The 21,093-nt window shown below is 44.9% G+C and overlaps 2 protein-coding genes across 4 annotated transcripts in view; one reads left to right on the top strand and one right to left on the bottom strand.

Moving 5' to 3' along the window:
* NCOA6 (nuclear receptor coactivator 6) overlaps window positions 1-13,576 on the top strand; it is an 89,008-nt gene extending 75,432 nt beyond the window's left edge. For all 3 annotated transcript variants that reach the window (XM_023512165.1, XM_023512164.1, XM_012804163.2), the window contains one exon: window positions 13,007-13,576. In XM_023512165.1, the coding sequence (XP_023367933.1) occupies window positions 13,007-13,050 (44 nt within the window). In that variant the 3' untranslated portion in view covers window positions 13,051-13,576. The remainder of the gene's footprint in view (window positions 1-13,006) is intronic.
* A 790-nt stretch (window positions 13,577-14,366) lies between these two features.
* Window positions 14,367-19,127, bottom strand: TP53INP2 (tumor protein p53 inducible nuclear protein 2). The gene is made up of 3 exons (XM_003788114.2): window positions 18,996-19,127; window positions 18,292-18,589; window positions 14,367-17,843 (listed from the first exon to the last, which is right to left on the bottom strand). The coding sequence occupies exons 1-3, from the start codon at window positions 19,117-19,119 to the stop codon at window positions 17,591-17,593; spliced, it is 675 nt and encodes a 224-aa protein (XP_003788162.1). The 5' UTR covers window positions 19,120-19,127; the 3' UTR covers window positions 14,367-17,590.
* Window positions 19,128-21,093: the final 1,966 nt, after the last annotated feature.

The following is a 21,093-nucleotide window of genomic DNA, read 5'->3' as shown; positions in this document are numbered from 1 at the left end:
TCTTCTTTGCTCTAGCTCAACTAGGGAGAGAAACTAAAGGTGTTGGTGATTGGTAAATCAGCGTTCAAGAACCTGGGGCTGAAGACCTCCCAATTACTTGAAGTTCAAACAAATGTGCCTGGATGACTGGTGTCCTGTTTAAGGAGTGAGTAAGGAATATCAACTGAGAAATGAAGTAGAAGGAACAGTCTGTCCTACTGATAGTAGACAACTGTCCTGGCCACTCACAAGTAAATTACCTTACAGACATGACAATGAAATTTCTGACTCCAAGCACAACCTCTTGACTAAGGCATTACCAACATTTAAAATGCCCTACTGAGCCTAGTTCCTGTAGTGGGTCATTACTAAAACACAAATCTGTGGTCTTGCCTATAGGAGCAACTTCATCAACTCCTTCAGTTAATGTCCTCTCAGTCAGTTCTGCTTGGAATGAAGTTCAGCCAGAAATGATACAGAAGTCTTTCAAGAAAGTTGGATTTGTTACAATCCAAGAGGCATGATGTTTTGGCCCCATCAGACAGCCCACCAACCATGGCAAAATTTGAAGGAGTAGATTTTGAAGATTTTCTTGCAATGATGATGAGGTAGACACCTGTAATAAACTTGACCCAGAAGCAATTTTCCAAGTGACATTGACTGAAGTACAGACAAATGTAAAATTGCATGAAACAACTGATGAAGTGTAAGAAGCATATGAAAATGAGACCGAAATTACAGACTCCAAAAGAAAGGATATCAGGCATCTGATAATGCAGTCAAAGTCATTTGCTATGGAAAAGTGTTTTCTCCACTTACAGTTGTAGTAAGAATAACAAACCAAGATAGACTCTTTTTCTCAGATAATGACACCACAAGAAAGCAGTAAATGTACTGATTTTATATGATACTGTATGTATGATTTTACTGTTTTGATTATGTATGATATTATATGATATACTCTAATAAAAGCCACATGGCCTAGTTCCTTATACTAGCCAACTCCATATGCTGACCAGTTTAATAGTCCCTTTGGTGGTCAACTTACAGAGGTTCTACTGTATGTGTTTTCTGTGCAAGAAGCACTGCTGGAAAAAAGAACTTAAAAGGTAGATTGGTTTCACTTTAAATTCATAACCACCCGCTTCAGATAGGTCCTAAAGATGGCCCAGCCATCTTTCTATGTTTCTGTGGTCCATTCTCTTTCCTATTCTCTGCTCTTTTTAAACCTCTGATCCCCACTTTTCTCCCCTCTTTCTCAATAGAGACCCTCACATCTCTCAGAGAAAGTAGAATTCTCTCAAATTCCTACTACCAAGACATAAATATACCTATATCCTCCTTTGCTCTTACTATAATAGAGCCGTTGTCTCTCTTCAACTCTAAGGTCAGTTCTTCCACCTGTGCCTGTGATCCCAACTTCTCTGATCGTCTCAAGAGACTTACACTATCAATGTTCTCTTCTCTTTTGACTACTATCCCATTTTTGAATTAACTCTTCCCTTGGCTTCTGTGACCTGAACTCAATTGTTTTCTGCTGCTTCTCTGGCTGTTCCTTATTGGTCTCCATACACAGCCATTCCTCAAACTTTGATCCTGAGTTGCCTTTTCTTTTCAATTTACATTTTCTCTCTAATTGATCTCACTCATGCCCCTCTTCTTACATTACAGCCTTTTGCAGATAACTCACAAATTTGTATTTCTAGTACAAATCCCTGATTACTTAGACACCTGGGTGCATATCTTTAATGGGACCTTAGATTCAACATTTCTGAAACCAAACTTGTGATTTTCTCAGTGAGTGGCACCACCATCTCTCCATTAGTCAAGTCTCCTGGACTCCTCTCCCTCACATCAGTTTCATCACAAAAAGCTGCCAATTTTGTCTTAGGTGGCTCTTTCCCATGTTCACTTCTACCCATTAGTGGAAAACCCTTTAGCAATTTATCAATGAAGTCTAAAAGCCTCAACACAGCCCACAAGGTCTGTGTGGTCTGGCCTCTTGTCATCTCCCAGCCTCATCTCACCTCCCTTGGCAACATGGACATGCTGTCCTCATTCCTCTCATCACAAGGCCTGGGCATATGTCACTGCTACTAGAGGGAGTGTTCTTCTCTCTTCCCACCTCACTTCTCCTTAACTTCTCATTCTTCCTACTTAGCTCAGTTGCCATTGCTATGAAGAATCATAGCAGCAGGTTTTTCATAACACCATAGCTGTTAACTTTATCCCTATTTGTGGAGGAGGTAATTATTATGTATACTCTATTAGGGCAGAGGATCATGGTTGGTTTTGCTCACCACTGTGTCCATAGTGCCTAGTATGGTGCCTAATACAGAGAGATATCAGTCAGTGATTATTAAATTAAGAACCAGCTATCAAATATATAATAAGTATTTATCACATGCCAGGCCCTGAGATATAATCATGAAAAGACAGATTCTCTATTTTTACCACATTGAAAAGACAAACTCATCTGGGTACAAGGGCTCACACCTGTAATCCCAGAACTTTGGGAAGCCAAAGAGAAAGGATCTCTTTGAGGCCAGGAGTTTGAGCCAACCTGGGCAACATAGAAAGACCCCCATCTCTACAAAAAATTAGCTGAGTCTGGTGATTCATTAGTCTATAGTCCCAGTTACTTGGGAGGCTAAGGTAAGATGATTGCTTGAATCTAGGAGTTTGAGATTGCAGTGAGCTATGATTGCACTAATGCACTCCAGCACAGAGAGTGATACCCTGTCTATAAAGAGAGAGAGAGGGACTCTAATACGGTGTGTTAGAAGCTATAATAACAAAATTACGGCTCAGCGCCTGTGGCTCAAGCGGCTAAGGCGCCAGCCACGTACACCTGAGTTGGTGGGTTCAAATCCAGTCCAGGCCTGCCAGACAACAATGACGGCTGCAACCAAAAGTAGCCAGGCGTTGTGATGGGCGCCTATGGTCCCAGCTACTTGGGAGGTGGAGGCGGGAGACTCGCTTGAGCCCAGGAATTGAAGGTTGCTGTGAGCTGTAATGCCACGATACTCTAGGCACTCTACCCAGGGTGACAGCTTGAGGCTCTGTCTCAAAAAAAAAAAAAATTACATGGTATTATATACAAATATGCCTTGTTCTTCTGCTAAGTCAGAGAAAGAATTATGGAAAAAATTATATTTAGACTGAGACCTAAAGAATGAGAAGGCATTAACCAGGCAATAAGGGCTGGCTGAAGTATTCTGGGCAAAAAGTACAGCATATGCAAAGATCTAGATCTGAGAAAGGATATAATACCTCATCCTCTCAGGAAGTGTGCTAAGCTTGAGTAGGTCATTTGGACAAGAGCTGGGTTCCTGGCTGAGTACCTAGTATCAGCAGGACTGCAGAGAAGTGGTCAGGTATCATTGGGTTAGCAGCTTGGAGATCAAGGAAGATTGTAATGCACCAACACCAGACATCACTGACCTGAGGACTATTGTTGGCAGGTCACATTTCTAGGCAAGAATGTCATGATGCCACACAAGAGCCCCTGCAAGTAGGCCACAGGTCTACAGGTCATATATATATAAAAGAAAGAGGTGTAGAAAGTAGTGCTACCTTACCTCAGCCTGCTAGAGAGTGAGGGGAGAAGTTGTAGGGGGCAGCCTCCTTTTCAGGCATGCTATGTATACCACAGGCAGGGTCCTCTTAGGTATCCTTTAGGTGCAGATATAAAGCCAAAAGCTTTCCTCCTCCTTCCTGAGAATCATCTTCTAAGCAGAAATTTGTTTGGAAGGAAGCATACCTGTCATTATTTTGAAGTACTAAACTTGGAACATAAAAGGGAAGATGCCTGGAGTCTATGGGAAAATCTGCTGCCCCTCAGTCCTTCACGTTCTTGGTAGCATCCACACTTTCCCAAGGGATCAAGGTCTTCTGGGCTGTAAATATGGTGTGTAATTACCTTTAAAGCAAGAAAAAGATATATTAGCCTTTGGAGATAATCACACCAGATTTTTGGAACCTTGACATGAGCCCAGAGCCTTGTAGTAGTAAAGGTGTCATTTACAGGGCACCAGAATGAATCTAAGGAGCAGCTGGAACAATTACGAACAGATGCTCAAATTGAAGCCACTCCATAGATAACTGCCAGCCAAGAAAGATGGAAAGCTAGAACCTGTTTTAGAGGGAGTATAGGAGGAGGTAATAGGCTTATACACTTAAACTATACATTATCCCAAGTTTGTAGCCGTCATGTTGAAGGGCCTGTCATATCCATGCTTTGAGGCTTAGCAGCTGGCTTAGAAGAGACCATAATGACTCTCAGGCTTTGTGATCTTGCATGGAGGCACCTAGAGGATGGCATAGCTCTGGCCAGTCCTGGAGTCACAACCATGTATAGATCTCAACATCATCCTGAAGAGCTCATCATTCTTTAACTGTCCCAAGGTAGAAAAACAGACTCATTTTTTCTGCTCTAATCTCATATTGGTGGTGGTTTTTTCTCCACACATCAAGCAAGCAGTTAGTTCTGCAGCGAATACCAACTGGGCATCCTCCAAATCGATTTGGACACTACTTGGAGATACCATGAAGAGTCCACAGGTTGGGGGCTTTGTGCCACAAGACTGCCCCCTGCTTCCTGTGCCAATCTTCAAGCTCCATGTTGTTTTATATGTGCTTCTGACCAACTAGCTAAAAATTCCAGTTTCCATGACTCCTCCTTTGCTTTGATTAATTTCCTAGAGTGGCTCACAGAACTCTGGGAAACTTGTTACCAGTTTATTATAAAGGATATTTTTAAGGATACAAATGTACTCCCAAATGAAGAGATACATAATTCTCTCTGTGTTGACCACTTCTTTATAAAATTTAGTAATATTTTGTAAATAAAGGTTCATTTAGACTGAGTGCAGTGGCTCATGCCTGTAATCCTAGCACTCTGGGAGGCTGAGGCCAGAGGATCACTTGAGCTCAGAAGTTTGAGACCAGCCTGAATAAGAGGAAGACCCTGTCTCTACTAAAATTAGCTATTTGGGCATTATGGTGTGTATCTGTAGTTGTAGCTACTCAGGAGGCTGAGACAGAAGGATCACTTGAATCCAGGAGTTGGAGGTTGCTGTGAGCTAGGTAGATGCCACAGCACTCTAGCCTGGGGCAACATAGTGATACTGTGTCTCAAAATAAATTAAATTAAATTAAATTGTAGCTAAGTACATTTAGCTACAATTTCCCATTTTCCCTATGTATGGCAACTTTATGGGTCACCTTTAGGGCACCTCATGTGTATCATAGTATCATAGCTACCTTTTGAATCAAAAATGAGGCTGGTAGGTACAGTGGCTCACATCTGTAATTCTAGCACTCTGGAAGGCTGAGGCAAGGAGGGTCACTTGAGGTCAGGAGTTTGAGACCAGCCTGAGCAAAAGCAAGACCCCATCACTACTAAAAAATAGAAAAAAATAGCCAGTACCTATCAGCCCAGCTACTTGAGAGGCTGAGGCAGGAGAATGTCTTCAGCCCAGGAATTTGAGGTTGCAGTGAGCTAAATTGCACCACTACACTCTAGCCAGGGCAACAGAGTAAGAACGCATTAAAAAAGAGAGAGAGAGAGAGGGTGGCACCTTTGGCTCAGTGGGTAGGGTGCCAGCCGCGTATCCCGAGGGTGGCGGGTTCAAACCCGGCCCTGGCCAAACTGCAACAAAAAAAATAGCCAGACATTGTGGTGGGCACCTGTAGTCCCAGCTACTCAGGAGGCTGAGGCAAGAGAATCACCTAAGCCCAGGAGTTGGACATTGCTGTGAGCTGTGTGATGCCACAGCACTCTACCCAGGGTGATAAAGTGAAACTCTGTCTCTACAAAAAAAAAAAAGAGAGAGAGAGAGAGAGAAAGAAAAAAGAAATGAGTACTATAGCTCTTTTGATTTGTAAGTGTTAAAGCTTTTGGATGCAAATTATATCTAGAATAAATAAGCATATTTGGCCTATTTGTATCTGAAAATGTGAACCAAGTCATAAAATAATTTACATTGTTTACATTTGAATCCATACCCAGAAAATGATCACAAAATATCAAGCTGGTTTCTAAAATTTATGAATCACAAACTTAGAGACACATATCATGCCGGATACCTAAAACATGAAGGCTTTTTCCTCCAAAATCAGTACTTTTCAAGGCTTTGAGAGGAAAAAAAGGGCTTTTCCTTTTTGCACCTAAAAGATTTTGGTGATACATGTACAAACAAAATCAAAACATTCCTTTTTTGTGAACATCTTGAAGGCTAAGGAGTTTATATGTAAACTGAGAGGCGTTAGTACTTTTCTATTGTTCGGGCACCAGTGACATTAATCATGTTCCTACTGTGAGAGCAGAGCTTGCTTACATCATGCTGGCCGGGGCCTGCCAAACTGCCAGATTAGCGCAGGTCAGGTGGATGGACAAGTCCAGGAAGGCCCACATAATTGTTTGGTCACTTTCAGGTCTGTTGATTTTTGTTTGGGGTTGATTAGGTTTTCTCCTCCATGTTGAATTACAAACACAAAAATTGGATACCACAAATCAATGAACAACTTTTTAAAATTGCACTTGATCATGGACAGCACCTGTGGCTCAAAGGAGTACAGTGCCAGTCCCATATACTGGAGGTGGCGGGTTCAAACCTGAACCCGGCCAAAAACTGCAAAAAAAAGAAAAAAAATACTAGGTATTCAGGAATAAAGTAAATGGGTTTAAAAAAAAAAATTGCACTTTATCAGTGTTTACAAACTCTCTAATGAGTAGTCTGCTTCCTGACATAGTGAATTTACCATTACCATAGAAATGATTTTTCTAGGCCAGACAGGTGGCTTGGTCCTGTAATCTTAACACCCTCAGGCAGGTGAATTGCCTGAGCTCAGGAGTTCGAGACCAGCCTGAACAAGAGCCAGACCTTGTCTTAAAAAAAAAAAATTTAGCCAGACTTTGTGACTGGCACCTGTAGTTTCAGTTACGTGGGAGGCTGAGGCAAAAGGATCACTTGAGTCCATGAGTTTAAGGTTGCTCTGAGCTAAGATGCCAGGTCACTCTAACAAAGGCGACAAAGTGAGACTTGTCGTCTCAAAAAAGAAAAAATGAAATAATTTTTCTAGTTTATTTTGTTACTATTTACTTTTCTGTTTATAATATATTTTTGTATTGTATTTTCAACTAGGAAAAAAGGTCAGTAGTTAAAAACATGAAATTCAAAGCATAAATTTGAAACTAGGGAAAATACGTTAACATAAAGGAAATTCAGGCTTGGCACCCGTAGCTCAGTGGTTAGGGTGCCAGCCACATACACCAAGGCTAGCAGGTTTCAACCTGGCCTGGGCCTGCTAAACAACAATGACAACTACAACAACAACAAATCATCAGGTGTTGTGGTGGGCACATGTAGTCCCAGCTACTTGGGAGGCTGAGGCAAGAGAAATCTCTTAAGCCCAAGAGTTTGAGGTTGCTGGGAGCTGGGACGTCACGGCACTCTACCAAGGGCAACATAGTAAGACTCTGTATCCAAAAAAAATAAAATAAAATAAAGGAAATTCAGAGTAAACTGTAAGCATCAGCAAGTGTCCCTGGGGCAAGCACTTTAAAGTGACTCTGATAGCAAAGTAGGTGATAGCTCTCCCCTACCCACAGCCAGTGATTTGAGAAGCAGCAATCTAAAAAAGACAAGGTTTACAGATATGCTTCATTAAATCAAAGTTTTATTAGTGTGGAAATGCAATTGAGCACAAATTGTGGGAGAAAACCCTGCATATTAACTACCTGAAATTGCTATCTGGTGGCATCATTTAGAAACCAGCTGTGTAGATTTTGAAGGAAAATTTGCAGAATTTTTTTTACAATTAATTAGAAGTCTCAGCTAGAAATAATATAGTGAGGCTCAGCACCTGTGGCTCAAGCGGCTAAGGCGCCAGCTACATACACCTAAGGTGGTGGGTTCGAATCCCCAGCCCGGGCCCCAAACAACAATGATGGCTGCAACCAAAAAATGGCCGGGCGTTGTGGCGGGCGCCTGTGGTCCCAGCTACTTGGGAGGCTGAGGCAGGAGACTCGCTTGAGCCCAGGAGTTGGAGGTTGCTGTGAGCTGTGATGCCATGACACTCTACCCAGGGGGATAGCTTGAGGCTCTGTCTAAAAAAAAAAAAGAAAGAAAGAAATAGTATAGTGAAAAGCAGAATGAACTGCACAAGGTCAAAGTCAATTTCTAAAACTCTTTGGACCACAGAGCCAATATACCAGAGGATTGAATAGAACCTTGTACTATAGATTTGGCCAAATTTGCTAAAGGTCAAAATGAAGCAGCCAAGCTGAAGGGAAAATTACACATGTAGGCTTGACGGCCGTAGCTCTACAGCTAGGGCTCTAGCCACAAAGCACTGGCCGGTTTGAATCCAGCCTGGGCCTGCCAAATAACAATGACAGTTACAATCAAAAAATAGCCAGGCACTGTGGCAGGCGCCTGTAGTCCCAGCTACTTGGGAGGCTGAGGCAAAAGAATCACTTAAATCCAAGAGTTTGAGGTTGCTGTGAGCTGTGACGCCATGGCACTCTACCAAGGTTGACATAGTGCGACTGTGTCTTAAAAAAAAAATTACACATGTAAATTTTCCCCATTGATACATATGGATAATCACCTAAAAACCTGTTAGTGACCCATTACTTTTTCATCAAATAGTTGGTTCTAAAACATTGATATAAATAATCTGACTGCACTACTAGACTTTGAAATATTTGTATATCTGTGAGGAGACACTAATTTTGTAAAATCCATGACAGTTAAAAAACTGAAGAAATTTTCAATAATTATGTATTTTAGGGCCAGCCATGGTGGCTCACACCTGTAACCCTAGCACTCTGGGAGCCAAGGCAGGTGGATTGCCTGAACTCAGGAGTTTAAGACCAGTCTAAACAAGAATGAGACCGCATCTCTAAAAAATTGGCAGGCACTTATAGTCCTAGCTACCAGGAAGGCTGAGGCAAGAGAATCACTTTGAGCCCAAGAGTTTGAGAGTGCTGTGAGCTATGACACCACAGCACTCTACCAGGGGTGACAAAATGAGACTCTGTTTCAAAAAAAAAAAGTGTATATATATATATACATGTATGTATTTTACACTGGGTGCAGTGACTCATACGTCAGGAGTTCAAGATCTGCCTGAGCAAGACTTTGTCTCTACTAACTAGCCAGGTGTTGTGGCGAATTCTTACAGTCCCAGCTATTCAAGAGGCTGAGGCAAGAGAATTGCTCAAGCACAAGAGTTTGAGGTTGCTGTGAGCTGCTATGCCATGAGCATAGTAGAGTCTAGAGCTGCTAGACTCTACGGAGGGTAACAGAGTGAGACTTTGTCTCAAAAAATAATACATATGCATATGTGTGTGTGTTTCTTTTGTTTTTGCAGTATGGTGTTTTTTGTGGGGGATCGACAGGCAGTCTTTAGGTGCAGTGTGCTGATCAAAGCCTGGTGCACACTCTGACTGTATCATTAACCACTATATCACTTCCCTAGAATTCTTTACCTTAAAGTTTGCCTCTGGATTCTCTTATTGTAGTCAGTGGAGTGGTAATATTTTGGATTGACCACAAAAACAAAAAAATCTCATTGTTTCAGACTAAGACACGGGCTCGGTGCCTGTGGCTCAAGCGGCTAAGGCGCCAGCCACGTACACCTAAGGTGGCGGGTTCAAATCCAGCCCGGACCCGCCAAACAACAATAATGGCTGCAACCAAAAGATAGCCGGGCGTTGTGGCAGGCGCCTGTGGTCCCAGCTACTTGGGAGGCTGAGGCAGGAGACTCGCTTGAGCCCAGGAGTTGGAGGTTGCTGTGAGCAGTGAAACCATAGCACTCTACCCAGGGGGACAGCTTGAGGCTCTGTCTCAAAAAAAAAAAAAAAAAAAGACACGAAAAATGGTTTTGCTCTATGAGTAGATTTATCTAGGAAGGATTGTAAAAACTTCAGACTCAGTTTAAAACATTTTTTTCCTTCATGAAATATAAAAATACACCACCCTTCACCATCATTTTCCCCTTCCAGTATCCAAAAGATGACTTTTTTTCCTAGCACAAATCACTTGTTTACTCTTGGCCTCATAGATTCATCCTCTGAGGCAGCTTGCCAGTTCATTGGGTGCTTTAGAGCAGTGACAGATGGGAACAAGCAAGGAAGGAGGGGGAGTTTGAGGTTCCCTACCCCCATTCCTCCACCTCTTTTTCCAGCCATACATGTGTTTCTCAGACACACTACTTGATCCTTCAAATCACAACAAAGGAAAAGCTTCCAAAGTTGACCTAATTAATGGATAATTTTCTAAAGATGAACACTGTCAAGACAAAACCTTGCATATTTTTATATGCAGACAAGTTTGCTACAGTGGAAATGAAGCTTGAGACTTGGGCATAAAGAATTGATTATGGGGAATTTTGTGGCTGTGTGAGATTCTTAGTCCACTTACTTGAATTAAATTGAAGAACACTATAATCAACATCCCATAAGATTAACTGTCCCTCTGATTAGTAAAAGACAGATAAGTACATGAGAGAGACTGATTCTACCTCATCAGACAATCCTCATGACCTCAGCTATGAAGATATATATACTGAAATTTCCACTAGAAGAAGCCTGAAAATTTTCTACAGGTTACCTCTTCGAAAGCCTCACTTCTTAGCAATTACCCTAACGAACAGAGCAGTAAAATTTTTGCTTTTTGCAAAAGCATGAGTCTGGGTTCTTAAAATATTATGAAACAGACTCGGGCACCCGTAGCTCAGTGAATAGGGCTCCAGCTACATACACGAGAGGCTGGCTGGATGGAGCCCACCCCGGGCCTGCTAAACAACAATGACAACTGCAACTAAAAAACTAGCTGGGCGTTGTGGTGGCACCTGTAGTCCCAACTACTTAGGAGGCTGAGGCAAGAGGATCACTTAAGCTCAAGAGTTTGAGGTTGCTGTGAGCTGTGACAGCATGGCACTCTACCAAGGGCCACATAGTGAGACTGTCTCAAAAAAAAATTATGAAACAAAAGACAGAGAAAAATTGCTTAGAATACTGACTCTAACATGGAGCATCAGAAAATTCAGCCTTGTTGCCAGAAATGAATACATCTGATTCATCTTTTGTATTAATGTATTAGATAGAAGCATTTTTTTCTCCTTGATGAGAAGTAATTATAAAATGTTATTTTCATATTAAAACCAAAATATCCACCATAGAGCAGCACAAAATACAGTGGCCTTTTAAAGTGAATATGAGAAACCTACCTAACAGGCAATGAACCTTATTCCAGCCATGGGCACACTTACAGCCCTGACTCAAACATTACAAAAGCTATCCATGTAACAAAAACACTTGTACTCTCATAATATTTTGAATAAAAAATATTTTTAAACCAAGAAAAAATAAATAAAATGAATATGATATTTTAGGCCACAGTGGCTCTATGATCTAAAATTCCTTGTAATCCCTGCTTTGGGAGGCCGGGAGTTCACAACCAGTCTGGGCAACAGAACAAGACCCTGTCTCTACAAAGAAATTTTTTAAACAATTATCTGGGAGCTAGGTGCAGGTGGTTTATGCCTATAATCCTAGCATTCTGTGAGGCTGAGGCAGGAGTTTCATTTGAGGTCAGGGATTCAAGACCAGCCTGAGCAAAGCAAGACCTTGTCTCAACTAAAAATAGAAAAAATTAGCCAGCCATGGTGGCACATGCCTATAGTCCCAGCTATACCAGAGGCTGAGGCAGGAGGATTGCTTGAGCCCAGGGGTTTAAAGTTGCTATGAGCTAGGCTGAGGCCATGGCATTCTAACCTGAGCAACAGAGCAAAACTAAAAAAACAGCTGGGCATGATCAGACACACCTTTGCTACTCAGGAGACTGTGGCAGAAAAAGGATCTCTTGAGCCCAGGAGTTCAAGGTTACAGTGAGTTCTGATCACACCACTGCACTCCAGTCTGGGTGACAGAATATCTCTACTAAATAAATAAAGTTAATATGAGATTTTAGAGAAATGTTTACATTTGGAGAGCTTCAAACTATTAACATACATAAAAGAACTTTGTGTGGAAAAGTTTTTGAGAAATACAGTTTACATTTGGGATAAGATTGAGCTGATCAGCTTGGTGCCTGTGGCTCAACCGGCTAAGGCTCCAGCCACATACACCTAAACTGACAGGTTTGAACCCAGCCCGAACCCGCCAAACAATAATGACGGTTGCAACCAAAAAAAAAAATTAGCCAGGCATTGTGGCAGGCACCTAGGGTCCCAGCTACTTGGGAGGCTGAGGCAGGAGACTCGCTTAAGCCCAGGAGTTGGAGGTTGCTGTGAGCTGTGATGCCACGGCACTCTACCCAGCACAACAGCTTGAGGCTATTTCAAAAAACAAAAAGATTGAGCTGATTGATATAACACACTGATAGTATAAGAGAAATTAAAAGAATTAAAAGTTATGCCCCATCATGCCACTGTTATCCTGTATATAAATCACGCCCACCTCTTCCATGAAGCCCTCAGCTTCACCTAGGCTCACCTATGTCAAAGCAGGCTGTTGCTTGTTCTGAATTTCTTCCGTGTCTGTAAGTATCCATAGATTAGATACATGTATAACTTGCTGGGCCACAGATCCAAAGACTGCTTATTTCACATTCTGGTACAATTTATTCACTTGCTTGTGGCATCACCCATCGATTTCTCACCAAAAGCACTATCTATCCACACTTCATTGGGTGATGGGAACTGGTGAGGGAGATTGTGGGGTTAATTACCTTGACACTTACCTTACCTTGAAACTTTCTCTATCCAGGTATGCATGTTTTATCTCCCACCGTCTGTATCACATTTTCCCAATTGCCAGGGCCTGATATGCAGGGCCCCACCTTCTTCCCACATAAATCATCAAGCAAAGCCAGTGACTCCACTCAAGTGCCCCTTAGACTGATTTCAGTCTAATGGGGCTCCACTCAGGTCAGCTCTGGTTGTTGTGGATTACCTAAACAGCATTACTGTAAAGAGTTGCGTCAGCTGAACGTGTCCTCCTTTCCCCCCACAGACGTAACCAGTGCGGTGCAATCCAAGCGAAGAAAATCCAAGTGAACAAGCTGGGCGGCAACTCGATACTTGTAAATGTGTGTGAATTTTACAAAGAGCAATTTTGAGCTGTGACTTTTTTAAATCCATTTCTGTACAGTAGTCATTTTAATAATGTGGCCGTTTTCCTAATCCCTGCAACCTGTTTTGTAAAGTACAGCAGGGGAAGCAGGGTTGTTGAGCCCTTTGCTGTTGCAAGATGACATTCAAAGTTTCTAAAATGTTGTCATGTATTGAGAGGAGTTAATGCCATTATAAATGTTACTAGTTTTTACATTTCCTAAGCAACCTAGAGTACAGGGTGACCATTTTTAGATCTTCTAATGATGTATTGTGCCGTGGAAGTACTGTGTGTGAATAGCAGTAGCGGAGGCAAACGCAATCTTCTCATTTGGAAGTGTTGTAAATAATTTTATTATATAGTGTTTTGGATGTATTTGTTGTAGAAATGGACCAGTGAATAAAGAGAATCTAAGGGTTTGTACAATGTGAAATACTGAATGTGTTAAATAAATGTTATTGTTATAGAACACAAAGGTTATTGGTAAGGGATTATTGGGTAAGCAAACTTTCTTGGGCTCATACATGAGTAGACACAGCCTTCTTTGTAAATTAGACTCCTATCTTGTGCCCTGGGATTCCTACCTGGCAAGTTGAAGGAAATGCACATACTTGCTCTCTCAACTTATTCTTGGCTTTGAAGGAACTAGCCCTGTCTTCAGCACTGTACCACTGTACATTTCTTTTGGTTGCAAATAACCAACTGAAAGGATCACAAGCCACCCAGGATTTCCTAAGGCCAGGAAGCTATCAGCAACTCAGCACTTTTTCACCAATATGCCCAGGTTTTTCTCTTTCCTGGCTCAATTCTTCAAAATTTATATAGTTCCTAAAGCCAATTGCTTCTGCGCCTACCCCACCCGCAACCTTTAGGAGACTCCAGTGCAGGGGGTTTGTCCTTGTGTCACCTTGGGTCTACTGTCTCTACTAGGGCATCCCTTCCCTCCAGGGGATTCTTGCCCTTGCCATAATCCAACACCTGAGACCAAAAGGATGAGTTGATGATTCTCTGTCACGCTTTTTTTCTCATCTCTATTTCAGCTGTCTTCATGTATGTGTCATGCATTATGAGGATCATCTAAAAGTAGTTGAGTCAAATGCCACATTGTCTGGCTCAGTTCCCAGGAAGCTTATCTACCCTCTTGCTTTCTCATATGGCACACACCAGAACCAAAGACAGCTTAATAATAATACTGTATGCCACTACTGTGCTTGAGATTACAAAGTGCTTCTCATACTTTAGCTCAACTCAGAAAGCATAATGTGCTTTAAATAGATTTTTATTTGTTTTTCTTTATATTAATTTTTTTTCTCCCATAGAGGAATAGCATTATAATCTAACAATCAGAATCCTGTTACATACATACACAGGCATGCCACATGACCAGGTTGAGGTGGTTGTTTTCTTGAGTCTGTTGACATAGCACAACATGGTCAACCAAAATCTCCTTATATCAGCCAGCCTCAACACAAAACACCCAACAGGGATGCATTCAACTTGTTGATTCCATTCGGAACTAGATGGAAGGGTAAGAGGGAAAGTATTAGAGGTGGGCTATGATGTGTTTGCATTCAGTCCCCTCACATAAAGTCACGCAGATCTAGAGAGGCATTGAAGAGCTCTAGTGGGGTCCCTGTTGCACCTAAGACATTGTGAATCAGAGCAAGTTGATCAGAAGGTTCCAGATAGGGATTAGGGGAGCAGGCATACTCTAAAACAGCACCAAACTGCACTCAAACATACATAGTGCCCTGCTGGGGCTAGACTGGCAAAGGCCGTAAAGTGACACCCAATGTGAAGGAATCACTCAGACTTAACTAGGGAATAACTTCGAGAAGTCACTCTTTGATGTAACCAAGACTCTAGATACAGGTCTTTCTGACATAAGTTTTGGCAAAGTGCTGGTAATATTGACATTAATATTCACAAACCAGTACACATCTCCAGGGTCTCTGAAAACATTGGCTAAGACAGACTCTCTAACCCCTCCTGTCTAAGGTTGCATAGGACTTTGTAAATTCTGGTTCCCTCATTTATTCAAGTTCTGTAGTTAAAAAAAAAATCCTGAAGCATGCTCAAGGTGAAAGGCACATACACAGTCAATACAGTATGACAAGGTCTGATGCTTCAGGAGTCAGACTAGCAGGAGACTGAGTAGTGTTGATTCTTAGAAATCTGTACACAATTAAAATATTGCCACACTCAAATGCTACAGAATCTATAGGAAAATACAAAAAAAAAAAAAAAAGCCTTGCAACCAGCTGAGAGGTTGGAAGGTTCTAGAAGAACTATAGGAGCCTCTAGAAATATAGGTAAGGGCAGGACCTTTTGAAAATTGAGCCAAATACCCTATTATATCTTAAACTCTTTCCTCACCAGAAGGATCATGGGTACTGGCTAGGACTTAGCCTAGGCCCCAGCTGGTAGTGAGGAGTAGGGAAGGAAGGGCTGGAATTTCAGCTCTTGGAAGTGCCAAGACCCTAGGCTGGCTGTGAATTAACTGCCCAGTGGGTGGCTGGAAGAATAAAAGCAACTAGGTTGTAACAAAATTTTGGGAGAGGAGGAGCAAGGTTGTCAACTATTACAGCCATAGTAGACTGGCATGGGGACTTTGATCTGTTTTTAGTATGATATTAAGCCTATACTCTGGGATAGGAGAAACCAACAGGTCTTTCTCCAACCTATGGCAGCATCCATGGGGATACCCCATCCCTTACCCACATATCCCACATAATGCCTGAGGGCTATAAGGTCAGGGAGGGCAACTGCCATAGCCCTCATGGGAATGCAGAGTTTTCTCTAAGCCTAAGCTTGGCTGTGACACCTAGAAACCTATAATCGGAGTGAGAGGGAAGACCTATATTAGTATGTAACAGGAAATCTTAAAAGTTTCAAAGAAGAAAGAGCACACACCAGATAAGGACAGCTATAAAGAGGAAATAGGAAGAAACTCGGGGCATCCCAAGAGGCTGTTGCTGGTGTCTGAGCTCAAAATTCAGTCCTACCAGAAGAAAGAAAACAACTAGCTGCCCCTCTCCCCTCTGTCTTACCCAGAGATTCAGGTACCCTCCTCTACATACTTAATGAAGACGGAGGAGAGGCCACAGGGCATCCATTTCTCCCCAGCAGCCTAGAAAGAAAGAGCCCTTTGGGAGAAAATGAGAAGCAGCCCCCTGAAGCCCTGAACCTGGATAGGGGCGATTGGGAGACTGAGACAGTGGGGCTCCTGGCCTCCCAACTCAGGAGTGTTTATTAGCCATACTGAGCGGGTGTGAAATACAAGGCCAGAGGCAAGATGAAGGCTAAGCTGTCTTGAGATGGCTTCATCCCACAGTTCATTCTCTCCAAGCATCATTCTCTGCATTCTTACCTGGGGTGTGGGCGCTTTCCACCAAGAAGCCCTCTGGCCTGCATCTCTCCTAAGCTAGTTCTAGCACCTTGGACATGTGAACAGATAGCCAGGATGGCAGGGCCTTGCCTAGCTTCTACTCTGGGGTGGCATGTCAGGGGTAGAGTGGCAAGGTACTAACCAAGCCCTTCAGACTCAGGGGTCTGCAGACTCAGGTGGATTTCAGGAAGAGATCTGGGAAATGAATTATAGGAAAGGGAAGTAGGGGCAGACTCCAGGCTTTGGCCTGAGAGCAGGGCTTGGCCTCTCTGAGCAAGCACAGTACAAGCTCCCATGGTGCCCTGCTCCCTACAGCTTCTCAACCAGTCTGTCCTGTCAACATCTCCAGTATGCTGCTCCTTTCCCTCAGTTCCCTCTTACTTCTCCCTCTGACACACACATCTCACTATCCTCTTCCACATACTTTACCTTTCCAGGCTTAAGCAGCTCCAAGGAGCCCAGCCCCTAGGGCAGAAGGAAAGAGGAAAACTAAGAGCAAAACCCTGAGCCTGAGCCCTTTCTGGAAGGCAAGGACAGAGGCCCAGGCCTCACAGGTTGTACCTGATCAGAGCTGGGCTCAGGGTCCCCTCCGTTTGTTATTATTGGGAATGAATAATAAGGGAACAAGAGTGAGTGTAAAACGTCAAACATGGGATAGTGGTGAGTCATGTAAGGTAGAAGCTGAAAGGGGAACGGGCCAGATCAGGGACAGGAATGAGGCTTTCAGAAATAGAGGTGGGCTAGAGGCAGAGGACTGGACAGAGGGTGAAAGGGACAAACAGGAATGGGGTCCAGAGAAGAAAGGATGGAAGGTTAGGAATGGGGGTGGGGAGGGTTGGAGGATTAGATGCTGTGCGTGGGGACCAGGGGAGGGAGGGTGAAGGGTTCAGAGGCAGGTTATAGAGGATCAGAGATTGAGTAATCGAGAGAGTCCAGGACAGAAGAGCTATCACCCAACCTCACACACTTTAAGCAGCAGGGAGGTTGTGGTGTCCAGCCCAAGGCGGGCTACAGCTGCCCCTCGAGAAGCACAGTGGCTACTGCAGAGGGGACAGAAGCGGATCGCAGCCTGGGTTCGTGGGGCGGCCAACGGAAGCTTAGTAGTTGAACTGGCGCCGACACGGTTGGTAGACAAAACTGCCCTGGTGCTTGGGCCGGCGCGGACGGCTCTCGCGGGCTCGGTTCTGCCGCTGCACCACCTTGGCGCTCAGCGCGTGGCGCTCGGCCCTCTGCCGGGCTCGTTGCAGCCGCCTCATCTGGCCGGCCTTCTCCAGCAGCACTGCCCGCGCCGGCAGGGGAGCGGCAGCATGGCGCAGGGCCCGGGGCTCGCGGCGGGCAGGCGCCAGCTCTCTGCAGGGACAGAGAGGGGCTCTGTCAGTTCTAGCACCTGTCACAAGTAAACTGGTCCAGCGGAGTCTCTGCCTAAACCCCTAATTCCGCCCTTGCCTTCTGTACAAACCAGTGGACCGACCACTACCTCGGTGCTCCAGCTCCGCCCCTCAAGCCTCCCAACCCCACCAAAGCCTCTGGACCACAAGCCCCGCCCTGGGGCACACCCACCGCCAAATCCCCGCCCCTTCATGCTCAGCCTCTGTTGCTCTTAGCCTCGGGGCCCTCTACCCCACCCCACCCGGCCCATAGGCCACACCCTTTATCTCAAAGACATGCCTCTCAAGGCCACAACCCCCTTAAGTTCCAGGCGGGCTCCGGGCCTGGCCTCCTTCTGCCTCCTAGCCTGGACTCTGGTCTCCAAGATTCATGTCACTCGGCTTCCAGGGCCCTTCCCCAGCCCACTCACCGGTCGCTAAGGTCGCTAAGATCGCCGTCAGGCAGGGCAGCGTCCGAGTGCGGGGACGGCGGCCCAGGCTCTAGCACTATGGTGCTGCCGGTGACGTAAACGGACATGCTTGGGTGCTCGATAAGGAGGTCCTCCAGGGGGCTGCTCTGGAGACGGGTGGGCCCGAGTCCAGGCCCCTCTGCAGTAAAACATGCGGGAGGGGTAACAAACCAGCTCTCGTCCATCAAGGAGGGCGCGGGTGGGGGGCGGCCTGCTGGGGCTGGGGCGGCCCTGGGGTTGGGTGGAGCCGCGTAGCTGTCTACCGGGCGCAGGAGGGGGGAAGCCATGCAGAGGAGCAGCGGGGAGGGACACACACACACGGGACACAGTGGGGCAGAGAGAGAAAGGGCATCGTTAGTCAGACCCGCAGATCTGCCCCCAGCGCCCACAGGGCACCCATAGGCCAGGAGTCTCAACTTGCCACCCGAACGGACCTTATCTGTGGCCCCTAACACTGCCCTGCCAGAGGGCAGTCCAGGCTGTCCTGGGAAAGGGCTCTGTTACTCTACCTCCAGTGTGACTGGCTCAGCCCCAAGTCGCCCGGAAGGTTGGGGGAACTTCACAACCCCCCTAGCAGATCCTTCCCTCCGCTGCTCCACCATCTGCTCTTAGGATTACTTCACAGGCCCAAGAGTCAGAATCCTGGCCCCTGACTCAGGTCTCACCGGGAAGGTCAATGATGAGCCAGCCATCCACTTCATCCTCTTCCGAGACGAAGGCGTGGGAGCAGTCAGGGTCTTCGGGGGACGGAGGGGTGCTGAAGAAGAGGCTGGTGAGGCGCTGGAACATGGTGGGGAGTGAAGTGACCTCACGGGGGCGCTCTATGGCAGTGCAAAAGCCTAGGAATCATAGGAAGGCGTCAGAGCCACCACCGACTGAAGTCCACCCCTACTCCTACCCAGAGGACAGAGGATAGTACCCCCAGCACTTGAGCAGTGACAACAGATGTGTGCGGAGGCTTTTGGTGTGTGTACTTTCTGCATCCAAACCCAGGCTTTCCTGTCTTCTGTGTAACTTTAGAAAGTTATTTAACTTAGAACCCCTTCCTGTGAGCCCTTATAAGAATTAAACAAGCTGTTGGGGCTTACGCCTACAATCCTAGCACTCTGGGAGGCCCAAGTGGGTGGATTGCTTAGGTTTGGGAGTTTGAGACCAGCCTGAGCAAGAGCGAGACCCGGGCTCGTCTCTATTGAAAATAGAACTTTCCAGTCTTAGAAGCACAGGCTTATAGTCCCAGCTACTCAGGAGGCTGAGGCAAGAGGATCACTTGAGCCCAGAAGTTTGAGGTTGCTGTGAGCTAGGCTGACTCCATGACACCTCTACCCAGGGACATAGAGTGAGACTCTCTCAAAAGAAAGAAAAAAAAAAAAGAATTAAATGAGCTAATAATAGTATCCTCTTCCAGGCTGTAATAAGAATTAAGTGAGTTAAACACAAAGTGCTTAGAATACTGCCTGGGTACATAGTAAACATTCAACAAACTAAAAAAGTACATAAGACAGGGTACTTTGAGAACACAGAATAAGTGATATATATGACCAGGCTTCGTCAGGTAAGGTCTCCAGAGAATTGGACATCCAAGCTAGACCTTGAAGAGTAATGAATAGTTCTTCAGGCCGGGAACAAATTGCCTGTATTATGTTTATTATCATCATAATAATATAACAAACATCCATGTGCCAGATAATATACTTAAGAGCTTTACCTACATGACCTCGTATAATCCTCACAACCACTATAGGAAGTAGATATAATTACTACCCCTTTTATAGGTAAAGAAACTGAGGCTCAGAGAAGTAATGTATCTTGCCTAAAGTCTCATAGCTAGTAAGAGACAGAAGTGGGATTTGAACCCATGCAGTCAGATTCCAGAGGCAGCACTCAGAATCACTATACTCTGTTGCCTTTGTTGGGCATCTGTCTGGATTAGGCATTTTTGACATGGTGGCCAGGGACCATGGTTCATGTGTATTTTTCTGGGATGAAGGACCTTTGTTTTCAGCATGATTTCCTAAACAGCAGTCCATGGCCCCAGAGATTAAGAACCACTACTGGCTGGCGCCTGTGGCTAAAGTGGCTAAGGCACCAGCCACATACACCTAAGGTGGCGGGTTTGAATCCAGCCCAGGCCCACCAAACAATGATAGCTGCAACCAAAAAGAAAAAATAGCCAGGCGTTGTGGCGGGTGCCTGTGGTCCCAGCTACTTGGGAGGCTGAGGCAGGAGACTCACTTGAGCCCAGGAGTTGGAGGTTGCTGTGAGTTGTGATGCCAAGGCACTCTACCCAGAGGGACAGCTTGAGGCTCTGTCTCAAAAAAAAAGAAAAGAAAAAGAACCACTACTGAAGCCTATGTGGTTTGAAAAGCACAGGCAAGCAGAAATCCCACAGAATTGCTACAATCTCACCATGTGATTGGGCAAGACTCAGTTGTGTCTATCAGATGAGGTGTGAAGATCCTATGCAGGCAGGCCCTCCCTCTCTGGTCCCCTTTTCCCAGGCTCATGCTCAAGGGCAGCATCCCAGGCTGGGAGGAAGATCAGGTTCCCTGGTCACTGGCAAATAACAGGTCAGTGGGCAAGGATAATGGAGGAAGGGAGCTGTGGGATCCCAGGAGCCCTTAAAGATGAGCACTGAAGGTTGGACCAAGATTCAAGCCCTTATCTAGTCCTTCCCCTGGGTGAAGATCAGAAAAAAGGCCCCCTGCTCTAGCAACTGAGATACCAGTTGGTGGCCACTCTCCCCACCCTAGCCTCTTAAGTCTA

This window comes from Otolemur garnettii, unplaced genomic scaffold (genome assembly GCF_000181295.1).
Source record: "Otolemur garnettii isolate 467f Iridium unplaced genomic scaffold, OtoGar3 scaffold00025, whole genome shotgun sequence".
NCBI classification, from domain to species: domain Eukaryota; kingdom Metazoa; phylum Chordata; class Mammalia; order Primates; family Galagidae; genus Otolemur; species Otolemur garnettii.
Note: the sequence above shows the minus strand (reverse complement) of the source record. Positions and strands in the feature narration are given on the sequence as shown.